The 16,790-nt window shown below is 42.9% G+C and overlaps 1 protein-coding gene across 1 annotated transcript; it reads right to left on the reverse strand.

Annotated features, from left to right (window-relative positions):
* Positions 1-4,325: 4,325 nt before the first annotated feature.
* On the reverse strand, positions 4,326-6,240 carry LOC143523742 (zona pellucida sperm-binding protein 4-like). Its single transcript, XM_077018230.1, has 8 exons — positions 5,868-6,240; positions 5,604-5,788; positions 5,429-5,526; positions 5,196-5,353; positions 4,922-5,114; positions 4,699-4,846; positions 4,548-4,623; positions 4,326-4,463 (listed from the first exon to the last, which is right to left on the reverse strand). The coding sequence occupies exons 1-8, from the start codon at positions 6,175-6,177 to the stop codon at positions 4,378-4,380; spliced, it is 1,254 nt and encodes a 417-aa protein (XP_076874345.1). The 5' UTR covers positions 6,178-6,240; the 3' UTR covers positions 4,326-4,377.
* Between the last annotated feature and the right edge of the window lie 10,550 nt (positions 6,241-16,790).

The following is a 16,790-nucleotide window of genomic DNA, read 5'->3' on the forward strand; positions in this document are numbered from 1 at the left end:
CATTAACCTAACATGATAAAATCTAAATCAGCCTTCTTTAACCTTCACAATGAAACTGGCTTGCTCAAGATCATTCTTTGAAAAACATCTTGACCTCCTGGACTCCTCCATGTGTAATTTATAATTTGTGTGTGTGTGTGTGTGTGTGTGTGTGTGTGTACAGTGGCGTGCACAGACATTTTGGGGGGCAAGTGCTTGGGGGGGTGGGGGAGTCACTGATAAAATCCATATCCTATATTATATATACTATATACAGTTTTTGTTATGTCCTTCAGTTAACTTCTGTTTACCCTCCACTGTCTGCAGGCATATTTTGGAATTAGTAAATCAATATAGGCCTACAATTAAGACAGTAAAAAGACCAAAAAGTAGGAGAAAGATTTATAAGCTACTGAGTGTTTTCATTACATGAATGCAGATGGGCATTTTTCACAGGTAATGGGGAACTTCCCGTTTCTTCTTTCACAAACCAATGTGTTAATTTATCACTGATCTGAGCCCTGTTGAAGATGTAATTACTGACTCTTACACTACAATGCTGACAAACACTCTGATTCTCTTTCAGCTACTGGAGAACTGGGGAACCCAATGGACCAAATGAACACTGTGTCTCTACAGGCAGTGGCTCTGACCTGACAGTGTACAAAACTGGGCTGATTATCAATGTATTCGCTCCTTTTTTTGGATCTGTGAAAAGAGCATTTTTAGATTAACTTGTATTAGAATTAATAATTTATATTATTATAAGAATAAGACTACCAGTCGGTGGTGGTAGAGGGAGAATTTTTAATGCTGAACAGGAGGCAGTCGTTGTCAACATGGTTCTGGCAAATAATGCCATTAGGCTGCGTGAAATCAAGGCAGCAGTGATTGCTGATCAAGGAGTATTTAGGAACATCCATACTGTGAGTGAGGCCACAATTGACCGCGTCCTCAGAAGGAATGGCCATGAAACAGCTCTATAGAGTTCCTTTTCAGAGGAACTCTGAAGCTGTGAAGGAGGCCAGATGCCAATATGTGGAGGTAAGGAAACACAACAGTACTATACTCGTATGCCTTGTTATATCATGCAGTTACTGTAGAGTGAACTGGAGTCACTTTGACATAATTGTAATTTTGCCTAGCGAATAATGGAGCTTGAAGCTGAGGGGGCACATCATATCTTCATTTATGTCGACGAAGCCGGCTTCAATCTTTGTAAAGTAAGGAGACGAGGAAGGAACCTCATTGGGAATAGGGCCACTATTACTGTTCCAGGGCAGAGGGGTGCCAATATAACTATGTGTGCTGCCATCTCCAATGATGGCGTCCTGTGCCATATTCCTACCATTGGCCCATACAACACTGAGCGTCTCATAGCATTCCTGAATGCCCTTTATGACATCCTGATCCCACCTCAGGAGCGAGGCCTGTTGAGGCCTGGCATGCCACGGTTCGTGATTATCTGGGACAATGTGGCGTTCCACCACTCTCGTATTGTGAATGAGTGGTTTGCAGTGCACTGTCGGATGATGGTACAATTTCTTCCTCCATACTCTCCGTTTTTAAATCCCATAGAGGAATTCTTTAGTGCATGGAGATGGAAGGTATATGATCACCGACCCTATGGACAGATGCCCTTGCTCAATGCAATGACTGCTGCTGCCCAAGATATAGATGCAGAGGCATGTCAAGGATGGATCAGGCATGCTAGACGATTTTTCCCTTGGTGCATTGCACGAGAGAATATTGAATGCGATGTGGATGAGGCCTTGTGGCCCAGGCTTCAAGAAAGAGGAGACTAGAAGAGACAGAAGACTATCACTTGTGGCTATCGCTTATACTCTTATAGTATAGACCTACTATAGTTTTTCGTTGTTTACTGTAAAATTCTGTGTTTTTTCATAATTTCTTACACAGTAATGGATTTTATTTTTATTTCCATGTATTTCTCTGTTGGAATATTTCATTTGTCAGCCACAGTCTAAAAAAATTAAGCATTTAATTAATAAAATTTGCATCAAAGCATATCTGATTCTGGATGCTTTTTTTTTGCTAGAGGGTAAATTTGACTACATACAGTCACATATAGACTACAATGACAAGCAACGGTCACTGATTCACACATGAGTGCTTTATTTTGTATTTTGTTGCCCAATGTGTAATGATTGATTGGAGGTGTTTATACACTTGTGTCAAATGTGAGATGTTTGAAGGCTAAATTTGCTTTTGTTGCATATTTTAAATGTTTTGACACAGGTTTGGCCTTTTGCAAACAAAATGTGTAATTTTGAACACTGTGTCACTGTTTAGGTCTCTGTGTTAACTGTTTTGAAAAATGTGAATTTGAGTCGACGGCAGCGTCAAAACAACCAATAAAAACTGTAAAACTGCAGAGGACCAAAATCGACTTTTGAAAAAGTCCCCCCCAAATTACATCCGTGAGGTTAAATGTACTAAATGTTGGCTTACATTTCAAATATCATGTTTAGCTGAATAAACATGTTATCAACCCCTTTTAATGTACAGTATGTAGGCTTACAAATTCATGTTTAACTGAATAAACCGTTGAACACGAGTAGCCTACATTTTATTGAGCATGTTTTTTTTTCTTCAAGTATCAAAGTAGAACAGCTTTCTCAAGCAGTCATTGATGCATTTTGGAAACAGGAGATGAGCCCCTGGTCTAATGCACCCTCTGTATTAAGAAACCCTATCTCAAAAAACTGACTTTTAGTCATTACTTGGGTAGCACGCATATGAGCCATTTTAATATAGATTAATCTAGATTAATTTCAGGATTTCAGTGAGATTAATCTAGATTAAAAAATTAAATTAATATATGCCCACCCCTAATTAAGTTTTATATGTAAATATATGTATTGCTGCTCAACGTGTTAATAAGTGTACTGTCCCTTTAAGGAAAAACGGGAATGTGTCGGAACATGTTTAGACATGTTAGTAGAGTGAGCTGCATAGGATGCTCGTAGCAACACAGTTTTCTTACCGTGTTTGTGTTAGGGTATAATGTTAATGTACATGTTTTTCTACCATAGTTTTGAAAGTTTTGACTTTGTTTTTCATCATCCTGTAATAAACAGTTAATTTTGTTCACTTTTACACAGAGTCCTGTGGAAGTAACTTTTCTAATGACGCAGACAGGAGTAAAGAAGTTGCTTCGGCCGCTACTCAATGTTACAGCTCACACACCAGCCACTCTCATATCCTCTACCACTGCATCCATAAACCTCCTCTTAGGTCTACCTCTCCTCCTCTTGCCTGGAAGTTTCATCCTCAAGACCCTCCTTCCAATATACCTCTCCTCCCTCCTCTGTACATGTCCAAACCATCTCAATCTCGCTTCTCTAACTTTATCTCCAAAACATGCTACATGTGCTGATCCTCTAATAAACTCATTTCTGATCACTCCAAATGAGAATCTCATCTCAGATACTTCCATCTCCCTCACCTGTCTCTTTGTCAGTGCCACTGTCTCCAGTCCATACAACATAGCAGGTCTCACTACTGTCCTATATATATATATATATTTCCTTTCATTCTAGCAGACACCCTTCTATCACAGATCACCCCAGACACTTTATGCCATCCACACCACCCTGCCTGCACTGTCTTTACCTCCTCCATTACTCTGTACCCTTGACCCCAAGTAGGTAAACTAGTCAACCTTCACCAAATCAACTCCTTGTAATGGGACCTGTCCATGGTCTGCCCTCTCATTCACACACATGTACTCCGTTTTACTCCTGCTCACCCTCAGTCCCCTGCTCTCCAAAGCATATCTCCATCTTTCCAAGCTCACCTCCACCTGCTCCCTACTCTCACAATGTCATCAGCAAACATCATAGTCGTGCCTAACCTTGTCCGTCAGTCTGTCCATGACAATTGCGAACAGGAAGGGACTCGGGGCTGATCCCTGATGTAGTCCTACCCCCACTTTAAACTCGTCTGTCATTCCTACCGCACCTCTCACTGCGGCCACACTGTTCTCATACATATCCTGCACCACCCTCACATTTTTCTGCTACTCCCATCTCATCTCCTAATTCAAGAATAAACTACAAATATGTAATACTCCCACAAGGCTGTTTAATGCCAGACACTGGCTGTGCATATGAGTACACAGACCCAAGTTCAGGTTTTCTGGACAGACGAGTCTGCACGCACATCAAGTGTCTTCTACATCTAGTCACTCATCTCCATTCCCCTTCTGATCCTGTGAATTTGTATAACTTCAGATAAAAGCAGTTTAATCAAACTTCCAATGGAAAAGACAACATCTCCAGTTTCCAATATAGAATTCACAAGAGCAATAACCACCCCAAGCGTTTGAAAAAGACAGCCTTTATTTCATAAGGGTTTGATCTGAGGTGGTGAGCTTCAGACCACTTCTGTAAAGACAACTCTTCCACTGGATACCACAGCAGATTCAGGAGGAACCTCCCAGTCTTCTGCCACATGTCTCCCTGGTGAGCAGCAAAGGAGAAAGGAAGTTCAGACCATGTAGGCAACATGGGGAAACAGGGACCTGCACTGGGGATTCTACTCACTTTGCCTGCCACAGCTTGGCTCACAGCTGTCCGTTGCACTTGGATGACACACGGCTGTACTGCAGTGGATATAGACCTGGGAACAAAGTCACACCTTAGCAAGGGCCACAGTGCATTGAACAAATGTCTGGGACAAGGTTAAAGCCATTACCTGGTTGTGCAAGGGAGCCATGGAGGTAGGATCCACAAAGGTGAACATCTTGAGGACAAAGCGCTTGTAATGGGTGGGGAAGGGAACTGCCGACGACCCCTCAACTGGAACCAACTGTGTCAGGTAGCGGTCATCCTTGTAGGGGCACCTTTGGAATACACCAGGTCAACACCAGCCTCTGCTGAACACTGGAATACCCATGGGAAGCAGTTTTGGAACCTACCCATTCACTAGAAGGTCCCACTCAGGAAGGCTGAAGGGGTTGGGGGAAGAGGTTGCCCAGCAACGTCCCAGGGTCAGGACAATATGGGGGTCAGACCTGTCCAGGATACGCACTTCCACATAGACCGGCTCCCTCAGCACCTTGGTCACAGGGTAATCAGCGTCCGTGTAGTAGGAGGTGTAGGCTGCCTGTGCTGTTGGCAGACAGGCAAAGTGGTTTTAGAATCCCTGCATAAACAAAAGTTCATACCAGCATCCAGTCTGAGGATACTCACCTTCCACACAGCCCTTTGTGGTGCACTGACCATTTGCTATTCTTAGTTCTACCCTGAGGGGTCCAGGAGCAACTACAGGTAGAGGCGGCTCGTTGGCGTAGTGCTGAATAGGCAGTGTTGCAACACTCATACCGTAATACCTACACTGGAAGTAAAGCCTGGCAAAAGACAGACAAAAGGTGATGAGAAAAAACCCTGCATGAAACTATGCCATGCAGTCATGGTCAACTCACTCATAGTAGCTGTCCCTTGTGATTGCTCCAAGGGGACCAATTCCAACTTCATATGAAGAGGTCATCTTGTTCTCGTACACCAAGTAGTCACCCAACTCCTGGAAGGAAGAAGGTTGTGAGGTTACATTCCTAAACATCCCACATCTAACCCAATGTAGAAGCCTCAAGCACTAACCATGACATGGGTACCACAGGCAGTTACAGGAAACTGGTAGATAGCAAAAACTGCATTGGAGTCTATTGCACCACAGGGTCCATTTTCTCCCAACAGGCTGACAGTTTCCAGGCTCAGCCTGGGCAGGGTTGAGTCCTTGGCCACCACCAACACGAACTGGCCATCTCTCGTGCACTGGACAGTCACTAACATCAGGGAGAAAAGCAGGCCAAGTTCACCTCCCAGTTTCAAAAGCATCAAGGTTAAGCAGAGGCAAACCCTTACCTGTTCTTCCATAGTAGCAACGTCGTCCATCAAAACAGCAGTTTATAGCTTCACAGTGGGTAGCATTTAAGCCAGGTTCACCACAAGCAATCTTGACAGACTCATCTACATTACATTTCTGAGAAGCTCCAGTCTTGGTCATCTGTTGCTGTTGGTCATGTTCCTCAGGAACATGGAGCTGCAGAAGCTGTGAGTTTGTTGGTAGTTGTTTATTCTCTTGTAGACTCCATGGAGATGCAGCTTCACTAGTCCAACAAGTTAAACAAACACAAAGACCCACAAGGGCAACAGTGGCCAAAACTCCTGCCATAGCCTTTAAACTGCAGAGATCTGCAAGTAATTATGTTCCCCTCTTTGTGATCTTTTTATTTTGCCTTTCCTCCTAATTGTGACCAAGTCCTCCCCCTATTTGGTTAGCTATTAATTATTTCCCAGCCGAGTTCAATCATGAACGCTGTGCTGTGTTCATACTTTAATGGTAAATTTGACTGGACTGCTTTTGGTTTTCCCCAAAATGTTAAATCTCCAGGATTTATGAACAACTTTAAGATTTCAATTTCATGAATGCTTTACAAAAGTCTTTTAAATCTCTAATTGTTTTGAGTGCACAAATGCACAATATCATGACATTGGAGCATGACAGAATGTGGAAACAGGATTGTGAGAAATGGCTTGATGGTTTTGCTAAGATTGTTGCTTAATGTTTCTCAACTTTATTGATCATTCATTGGTACGTCCTGTACGGTCGTGTCTCCATCACCCGACCCTGAGAGGAGCACCTCACCTGGTGCACTTCACTCCAGAGCCTGTGTGTCCTCCACTGGCAGAACCTGAGCCCAACGTGAGTCCTTCATCTGGTGTGTCCCTCAGACAGAGATGTCCTCACCACCTCGGTCAACAAGGACTCATTTCAGCATCCTGCCTCTGCCTTTCACAATGTCACACCTACAATCACCTTTACATTCTACTAATAAGAAAACCCTGCTCTTTCAAAATCATTTACCATATTAAAATTGTGTAGGTAGAACTAGCTGTATTTGTCTCCCATCTGGTGAGTTTTATCTTAAAGTCTGTGTTGCTCTGCTGGTCTGATAAATATGGTGTATAAAGACATTTAGCATTTACAGAAAATTTTATTTGGCTGAGTACAGAAACAACACATATTTTATGTATTATGACCAACAGAGGGCAGACATGAGCCATTATTTGGAACCAGAACTCCACTCTTGTACATCATAACCAAAACATTTAACGCCAAACACAACAAGAGCAGCAGGTTAATGATTCTAGTGCTCTCCCCATGATTATACAGCCTACAGAACTCACTTTGGTGCAAAATACTGCTGTGACTTCAGTGTAAGCATTTAGGCAAATATTGAATTAAAATAAGTTAAACTACTATTTCTGTGCAGTGCAGCAGACCACAGAATAAAGTGAGTATTGTGTGTTAACACTGTCATACGTGGCTCCTCCCTCACCTCCTTAATATGTCCCTGTTTTCTCTGTTTTGTGTTTTGGGCTTGGATAACATTACAACTGTTTTGTCTACATATGCTTGTGCTAATCTGCAAGTCATTTTCAGAAAATGACAGAAGGAAATCCAACATGCAGCTCAACATGTATTCTTCCAAAATAACACTGCCAGAAAGAATATAAATTATTAATTCTAATACAAGTTCATCTAAAAATGCTCTTTTCACAGATCCAAAAAAAGAAGCGAATACATTGATAATCAGCCCAGTTTTTTACTCTGTCAGAGCCACTGCCTGTAGAGACACAGTGTTCATTTGGTCCATTGGGTTCCCCAGTTCTCCAGTATCTGAAAGAAACAATCAGACTGTTTTGTAGTGTAAGAGACATTAATTTTCAACAGGGCTCAGATCAGTGATATCTTACTCAGTCATCAGTGCTGTGCCATCCACCCACTTCCAGTCCTGGTTTGTGTTAGTCAGACCAATCCAAACTTGCTTATCTCTCCTCATCATGGAAACAAAGTTCTGTAGAAGTGTAACATACATTTATATGAAACTATACCACTTACATCACACCATCACAAAACAATCTGCCTCACCTGTTCCTCTCTGCTGTTTATAATCACCAGGTCTGCTCCTCGCTCTCTGCAGTCCTGTCTGCTCTCACTCCAGGTCTTCTCCTCAGTAGAGATGTAGTAAAAACTGGAGTTGAAGCACATCCATCCCTGCTCAGTGGCTTTGTCTATTCAGATTAACACACAAACTAAACCAGAGCTGATGCATCTACAGTAACACAGTCTGGTGCTACTGTAGTTCTCTACAGCCCCGAGTCACTCTTACCCAGTGTTGGATATCTATCATTAACATTATGATCCTAAGTAGTTACATTTATGATATATGAGTCAAATATTTACAGACATTATGGTACTTGATATGGCAGTGCTATAAATGCAACATGCAGTTACATTATCCACACCATTACTGCCCTTTCTGCAATTATGTGCATATAAATTCCAGCATACATTTCTTAATGGATGTAAGAGGTTAATTAATCTCTTACCTATTTTAGAAAGCCTCAACTGGATTCTGTCTCTGTCCCTTTGTACACTTTCTCTCTCTATAGTCAGGTTATAGTTTCTGGTCTGTAGCTGGTCTCTCTCTACAGTCAGGTTACTGTATCTGGTCTGTAGCTGGTCTCTCTCTGCAGTGAACTTGACCCACAGCACTATGATGACAACCAGCAGGAGAACACACAGCAGCCCCAGACACACTGCAGTCATCTGCAATCTTCTTCTGGGTTTTCTTCTTTCTGTAGTGTCACCTCCTAGTTGGTAATGCACAAAGAGAATCATGTGCCTTAATTTTATCTCCACATTCACAGCCAATCCCAGCATCATCGTGCAAAGGTAGGGAACACCATGGACAGGTCGCCAGCCACCACATGGAGAACATGCAAACTCCACACAGAGTGGACCAGACCAAAACTCAAACCCAGACCACCTTGCGGTGAGGTTGGCTGACACCAGCGACACCCAGAACTGACGTCAGACTATACGCAGTTTTCTATATTACTACGTTTCATTGTTTGCACCTGTGTCCACCTATTTATTTATAATCATTGTGTATCATAGATTCACCAGGACCTAGTCTTTCCTAACCAGAAAGTATCACCTTTGGAATTTGAAACAGACCTATATCCAAGAATGCCAGAATTGACCATGATTCTTATAACCCTGTATTCTGGCATAGGTACTGGATATGTACTGGATCCTAGTAATGTAATTGTCACGGAGACAGGTCCGGACCCTTCCCTGTGGGCGTGTCGCTATGTCGTCTGCGTGCAGTTATGTCCATGTTTGTAGTTCCGTGGGTGTGGGTCGTTTGTGAGCGTGTTCGTAGTCTCACCTGTGCCTTGTCTCGTGATCACGAGGATATGTGTTAATCACCTATTTAATGTGCGTTCGCGCAATGTCTTGTGCTCGTCTTTGTCTAAAGTTTCGTGCTTGTGTGAGTGTTGTCTTTTTGTTTGCCCTCCGCTTCACGTGTTTTTGTTAATATTAAACGTTTTGTGTTGCACTGTTCGACGCTCGTCGTGCCTCCTCCTTCCAGCGTCACAGTAATCTGGTTATTGTTACTACTGAGTTTCAGCTCCAGTATGGTGAGTTAAGGAAGTCTGTTAAGTCATAGATGGCTTTGGAAGTGTGAATACTAGTGAAATGCCTTAACTAATATATCCTGACAAACCAACTCTTCCTTATTCCTAAGTGATGTACCTGTAGGAAAAGTATACACCTCTCCATGTCTGTTGATATGTAATTTAACTTTCTCTATCTTTGTCATGGTTCTGTATCTTAGTTGTTGCATTGCTTTTGTTTCCAACTGGAGGGAAATGCCTTAACTTTGAATATGCATAGGCATGACATCTAGTCAGAATCAGAATCAGAAAATGTTTTATTGCCATTGTCAATGAACAGGGTTCGCAGACTAGGAATTTGTTTCGGCATTAAGGTGCAACATAAAAACAAGTAATAATAAGGGAATATAAATAGAATGTATAAGTGAATAAAAGATGAATAAAAATACAAAGGGCATAAAAATACAGAGGCAGAATGTGCAACAACAGTACTATGTACAGCAGTGCATGTGGAGTAGTGCATGTGGAGTAGTGCATGTGGAATAGTGCATTCCAAGTAAAGTGATGAAGGTAGGTTGTGCGGGATAAGTAACATGATTATGTGCTGTTCTTGAGTCCAATGGCAGAGGGAAAGAAATTGTTCTTGTGGCGGGAGGTTCTGGTCCGAATGGACCGCAGCCTCCTGCCCGAGGGGAGTGGATCAAATAGTCCGTGTGCGGGGTGAGAAGGATCTGCTATGATCTGATCTGCTCTCCCCACAGTCCTGGAGACGTACAGTTCTTGGAGAGATGGGAGGCTGCAGCCTATCACCTTCTCAGCAGAGCGCACGATGCGCTGCAGCCTTTGTCTGTCCCTGGCTGTGGCCCTGGTGTACCACACCGTGATGGAGGAGCTGAGGATGGACTCAATGATGGCCGTGTAGAACTGTGCCATCAGCTGGGCCGGCAGTTTGGCTTTCCACAGCTGCCGCAGAAAGTACATTCTCTGCTGGGCCTTCTTGATGAGGGAGCTGATGTTCAGCTCCCACTTGAGGTCCTGGGTGATGGTGATGCCAAGGAACCGATAATAGTCCACAGTGGTGATGGGGGTGTCGGTAAGGATAAGGGGGGACAGGGGGCTTGTGGCTTTCCTGAAGTCCACAGTCATCTCCACTGTCTTCTGGGCGTTGAGCACCAAGTTGCTGTTGCTGCACCAGGTCATCAGCCGGTCCACCTCCCTCCTGTAGGCAGACTCATCACCGTCTGAGATGAGTCCAATGAGGGTGGGGTCGTCCGCAAACTTAATCAGTTTGACAGAGTCACGGATGGAGGTGCAGCAGTTGGTGTACAGGGAGAAGAGCAGAGGGGAAAGTACACAGCCCTGGGGAGATCCTGTGCTTAAAGTCCGCGTGTTCGAGACTGTCTTCCCCAGCCGTACTCGCTGACTGCGGTCTGTGAGGAAGTCTGTGATCCACCTGCAGGTGGAGTCGGGCACATTAAGCAGAGAGAGCTTGTCCTGGAGCAGAGTGGGAAGGATAGTATTGAATGCAGAGCTGAAATCCATAAACAGGATCCTAACGTAGTGTAGCCGGGTGGTTTAGTTTTAATAAGATTAATTCCTGATCAATTCTATTGGTGGTAATTTAATTACTACATATAGTTTATTGGTTCTTTTAATTGCGAGGCTCCTATAAAAGGGGCTTGATTGAGGCCATGAGGACTGCTCTGGGTTCTCCCCTTCCGGGTTGCTGCTTTGCTCCGAGAAAGTCTGTCGTTACCGTGCTCTGAGGTGTGTGTGTGTGTGTGTGTGTGTGTGTGTGTGTGTGTGTGTGTGTGTGTGGCGGGCGGGCGGGGCACAGGTGGTAGTTGGCGTTCAGAACGTTTATTTTATTTTTCTATTTAGAAAGTCTGTCGTCACCGCACCATACCGTGTTTGCCACTATCTGAGCCTGGTTGGCTTAGGCGTTAAGGTAAAGACACACTATGAGAAGACCTCCTTCTACTACTGTTGTACTTTGTCTTTAATTCGTGATTTTCCGTGCGAATTATAGTGGGACTGCCGGCGTTTGGACCAATCGAAAACCTGCCTGCGCACATTTGTTTTGTGCCTCCGTGGAGCTAGTTGTCGCTGTGAGTGATACCAGTGGCTGTTCCAGCACAGCCATCCAGCCTTGGGGGAATAAGCTGCCGTTTTGCCTCAGAGAAAAGTATTTTAGCAGTGTGTTTGTCCACAGTTGATCCGAGGCGGTTTACAACTGTGGCGTTATTGTTTGTCTTCCATGTGTTGTATGTTTCTTTCGGTTTGGCTGTAAAGAGCAGGAAACTAGAGTACAGCGGCTATCTACGACGGTGAAGCAAACTCCGTGTCAAGTTAGTGGTGTATATGAATATCAGTGTGGTTGCTATTGACTTGTTTTACTTATTTTATTTCTTTTATTACAAAAGGGAGGTGCGGAGGTCTTCAGAAGGTGAGGTCAGCCTTTGATTCTGTTCACTTTGCTGTGGGGAATTTGTGATTGTGTTTTCTTTTTATGTACACGTGTGAGTGATTTTTATTTATTTGATTTAAGCTGCCTCACCGAGTGTGCTCCTCTGCTTTTGCTGTTCTCTTTCTTTTATGATTCTTGTCAATTAGCAGCCAAGAGTTTCTGCTGGAAGCTGAGCCAAGTCGTTTGTGTTTTTTTTTTTTTTTTTATTTTATTACTTGTCATTGTCCATCTTCATGCTTGAATAAAATTGTCATTTTTAAATCTCTCTTTGTCCCGTGGTACCCATGGACCTGTGATAATTCTCTGGGTGTAATTCCCAGGGTGGCGTAGTTGGTCATAACTTTAATATTTGATTTTTAATAAATTATTAGATTCCTCTATTCCTCTCCCGTGCGCCACGTCACAGTAGGTTCCTGGGGAGTCCAGCTGCTGCAGGATGAAGTGGAGGGCCAGGTTTATGGCATCATCTACAGACCTGTTGGCCCTGTAGGCAAACTGCAGGGGGTCCAGAAGAGGGTTGGTGATGGACTTGAGGTGGGATAGAACCAGACGTTCAAAGGTTTTCATGACTACGGACGTCAGGGCCACAGGCCTGTAGTCATTAAGTCCTGTGGCGCGTGGTTTCTTGGGGACAGGGACGATGATGGAGGACTTGAAACAGGCTGGGACATGGCATGACTCCAGGGAAGAGTTGAAGATTCCCGTGAAGACTGGAGCCAGCTCATCAGCACAGTGTCTCAAGGTGGCAGAGGACACTGAGTCAGGGCCCGAAGCCTTGTGTGGATTAAGCCTTTTAAACAGCCTGTTCACATCCCCCTCCTGGACTGAGAGGGCGGCAAGGGCAGGTGGGCAATCCAGAGTGATTGATTGTATTGTGGTGTGGGGGGAGGAGGATGGAGGGTGTGAATCCATGACTTCAAAACGTGAATAGATGTCGTTGAGGTCGTTAGCCAGCTTGAAATCTTCTGAACATTGAGGTGCTCTAGTCCATTCCTTCTCTAGACACCCTTGGATCAATACTAAAACTCCGTAACCTAGTAAGAAAGTTAGTTGAAGTGGAAATAATAATTAGGAGTTGGAAAGAAGCCAAAACATCTCTACAAGAAATGTGCCTGGATTTCCATGAAAACGCCAATCTCAGGGAATCAAAGGACTAATTAAGTAAAGCCTAACATCTGTTTAGCCGTGAGTTTGTTTAAACTCACGTAATTTGCTATAACGCGTATTGCAAAGTTTTCTTGCCTCCTGCATTTGTTTTTAGAGTTGGGATTAGGTCTGTCTTTGGAAGAAATTTATGCAGATTCTGCAGTAGCACATAAAGACTGGTCAGCAAGCAGACCTGTCCAAGTCCACGAAGGCCTGGATTACTCAACCAAGTGTACAGCGGTCCGGATTGGACCTGCTCATACATTGTCGCTCAACTTCACCAAACAGCTGGTCACTGAATGCTTGGTACAACCTCGGAAAGTACATGTGGGTTCACCGCGTATTCCTACCGCACCACTGCACAGCCATCCGAGCCTGGAAGTCTCTAGCCCTGAGTAACACTGCCTTCATTCATATTCTCACTCATATACTCACTATAGGACTAACATATCTAACCAAGGTAGTGTGATAAGCTACATACATTTTAGCCAGTTCTTACATTTCAGACCTAGTTTTCATCTTATTTTAGCACAGATATAAGACACGCCAGTATCTTCCAGATAATAGCTTCATCCATAAGGGATTTTCCTCCATTTTCATTTACTTTAATCATAGTAGCTTTTGGGTTGGTTAACATTGGTTTAAATGGTCTGTGGAGTTTTTTGTTTGATAGTTAGTTTCACTTGAGTTGGTTTGCCCTTCCTCTGATTCATTTAATTGCTTGATTAACTCTCCTGAGTTTAACTGAAGTACTGATGTCAGTTAAGGAATTGACCAACAGAGGTGTCAATTAAAGATTCAGAAAGTAACAGTCCTCACCAGGATTTTGCTCAGGCTTCCTGGATTGTGTTGATTCCACTAATTTTACCTGGATTGCACTAATTAGAACATCTAGCAAGCTTGAGCAAAATCCTGGTGAGGAATTTTACTTTCTGACCCTGCAATTGACACCTCTGGCCAAGTAACGGTCTATAAATAAAATCTAAATGAACTTCTTGTGTCAGGGTGTTCAAGTCCAACTGGGCCTTTTTTAAGCCCACAAAATTTTGAACTTCTGCTGGAAAACAAAAGCTACAGCTAAAAAACTCTGATTAACAGACACACCTGTTGACTAGAGTTTGTGGCATAATTTAATTAGATGGATACCAGTGTTTACTGCAGGAGGTCTGGGTAGTGCACAAAACTGCAACTAATAAGAATAAAAAACAGCTTGATTCAGAAGACCAAATCCCACACATATTTTCAGTGTACTTAACATGTTCTCAACATGTATATGTCTTTAATTACTTTAAATTATTTTTTTACAAATGCTGTTGACACTCACTGTGAGCTTGTGACTTGTCTGTCATTAATAGAGTGTCAATGATGACAGAAGAATATGTGGTTGAGGTGTGAAGTCAACACCCAGCCCACTTGCCCTTGCAAACTCATTGTCTCACTTTAGCTTGTGCAGACTAGACACTTGTTTCATTAACGAAACAAAGATAGTAAACGAATACAGGACCATGATCCTCTTTTGTCCTCTCCCTTCCTCTATTTTAAATTCCTTCTCTGTGTTCAGAAAAGTTTTATTTGGCTGAGAACAGACAACACATTTTATTTATGACCAACAGAGGGCAGACATGAGCCCTCATTTGGAACCAGAACTCTTATACATTATGAGAGCAGCAGGTCAATGATTCTAATGCTCTCCCAATGATTATACAGCCTATAGCAGCAGCTTCAGTACACTTGTGTACTAATCACTGGCCACACCCATTACTGTCCACATGTCTGTACTTTAAAGTGATTTAAAGAGAAACCGTGTATTTTTATACAGCTGCTGCACACCTGTGTACTAATCACTGGGCATACACCTCTCTGTGCACACCTGTGGACTAGTATCACTCCCTGTAATGTCTGGGGTGTCAGTGAGCGATGAGGCAGACGCGTGTGCTGAGTAGAGTGAGGTTTATTAAGGGCAGATCCATAATCAGAGTCAGGGTCACGATCCAGGGTCAACAAGCCAACACGGATATCCATATCAGAACAAACAAGAGGGAAACGAAGCAAACAGTAATGATTATAGATTAGAAATATAGGATTCAAGGGTTCAAGGAGACTTTATTGTTATTCACATCACATGTGGTACATGAGGTGGAACGAAATTAAGAACCCAGGGTCCCAGTTTTTACCCTGGGTATATTTTAAAATATAAACTAACAAACAGGGATTAAACAAGAAGTGCTAGGAAAGGAGGTGCTAGGAAAAGCTGGTCGGAGCTAAAAGGAACCAAACAACAGGAGGGGTGGAGCTATGCGTGACACTGTTTACAAACCCTTTTCACAAACACCTTAGTGCAGGGGTCGGCAACCTTTGAGACATGGAGTGCCATCTTTAACATGTCTAGTCAATGAGTGTGCCACGAGATTAAATTGTTGAGTTGTTGAGTTAAAATTTTTTTTTTGCTGATGCTGGTCCAGCGTGTCGCGTGCCACTGATATTATGCCTCCGCGTGTCAATGGTGGCACGCGTGCCATAGGTTGCCAACCCCTGCCTTAGTGCAAAGTCTATTGTCTAGCTGAGTTCCTGATGTTGTATCTCCAGCTGTAGTTATCACTCCTGTGGACCTTGTTTTCACCTGATTGGTTGATCCTGCATTAACATATTGTCTGCTGCTCCTGATCGATCTGGTTACTCTGTCTGTCTGATGATGATTTTTCAGATCCTGGTTGTTTCTTTCTGTTAAAACTATTTTGCCTGACTAATATCTTGTATTTTATATATTGTGCTTGCTGCACATTACAACTGTGGTGGTGCACATTACAACTTGTTTTTTTTTTCTGCACATACTTGCACTAATGGTTTAAGTCCTCACACAGAAATTTCACTTCAGAGGGTTGACTAAAATACAAAAGGACAGATGGGAATCCATATGCATTTTTACATTTATTCTTCCAAAATAATAACACTGCCAGAATGAACACCAAACATTAATTCTAATTCAGGTTCATCTAAAAATACTCTTTTCACAGATCCAACCAAACTGGTCACTACAGTGAAAATCAGACCAGTTTTTACACTGTCCGAGCCATGGCCTGTAATGACACAAAGTTCATTTAGTCTGTTGGGTTCCCCAGTTTTCCAGTAGCTGAATCTACAAAACACAATTTGCTTAAATTTGGTTCAGTTTTTTTTTTTTCAAAACGTTGTTGCTGTGTAATGCAATATCTTTCTGTGAGCATAAAACTTTCCAACTGAATTTTTCTTTTCTGACTGAAGAAGACCTTGTTGATGTCACGTCTGGCTCCACCCACCGTCTGCCATTCACATCTTGATCGGTCTCTCTCCTGTCTGTCAAGTCTTTTGTGTTGAGCCTGGTATTTTGTAACCCCGCCCCTTGTAATTGTTCCCATGTGTTCCTTGTTTAGTTTCTTGTTAGTATCTTATATTTTAGCACTGTGTTTCCCATGTTTGAGTGCTGGTCTTTGTTTAATGTACAGCTACTCAGGTCAGTATTTCCCATGTCAATGTATATTGTAGTTAACATCCCTAGCCATGTCATTTGAGTAAATCGTGTCTCTCTCTGGACAACTTGGATTTTCTCAGCATTTGTGTCCACCTCCTATATGCTCCATCACGCCATTGGCGTTACAGTTGAAATGACTCCTCACTTTGTATGGTTGTACAGCCAAAAGGTTTTCTGTTTTTTGACTATAAGACTG

The sequence above is a fragment of the Brachyhypopomus gauderio genome, chromosome 1 (genome assembly GCF_052324685.1).
Source record: "Brachyhypopomus gauderio isolate BG-103 chromosome 1, BGAUD_0.2, whole genome shotgun sequence".
In the NCBI taxonomy this organism is placed as follows: domain Eukaryota; kingdom Metazoa; phylum Chordata; class Actinopteri; order Gymnotiformes; family Hypopomidae; genus Brachyhypopomus; species Brachyhypopomus gauderio.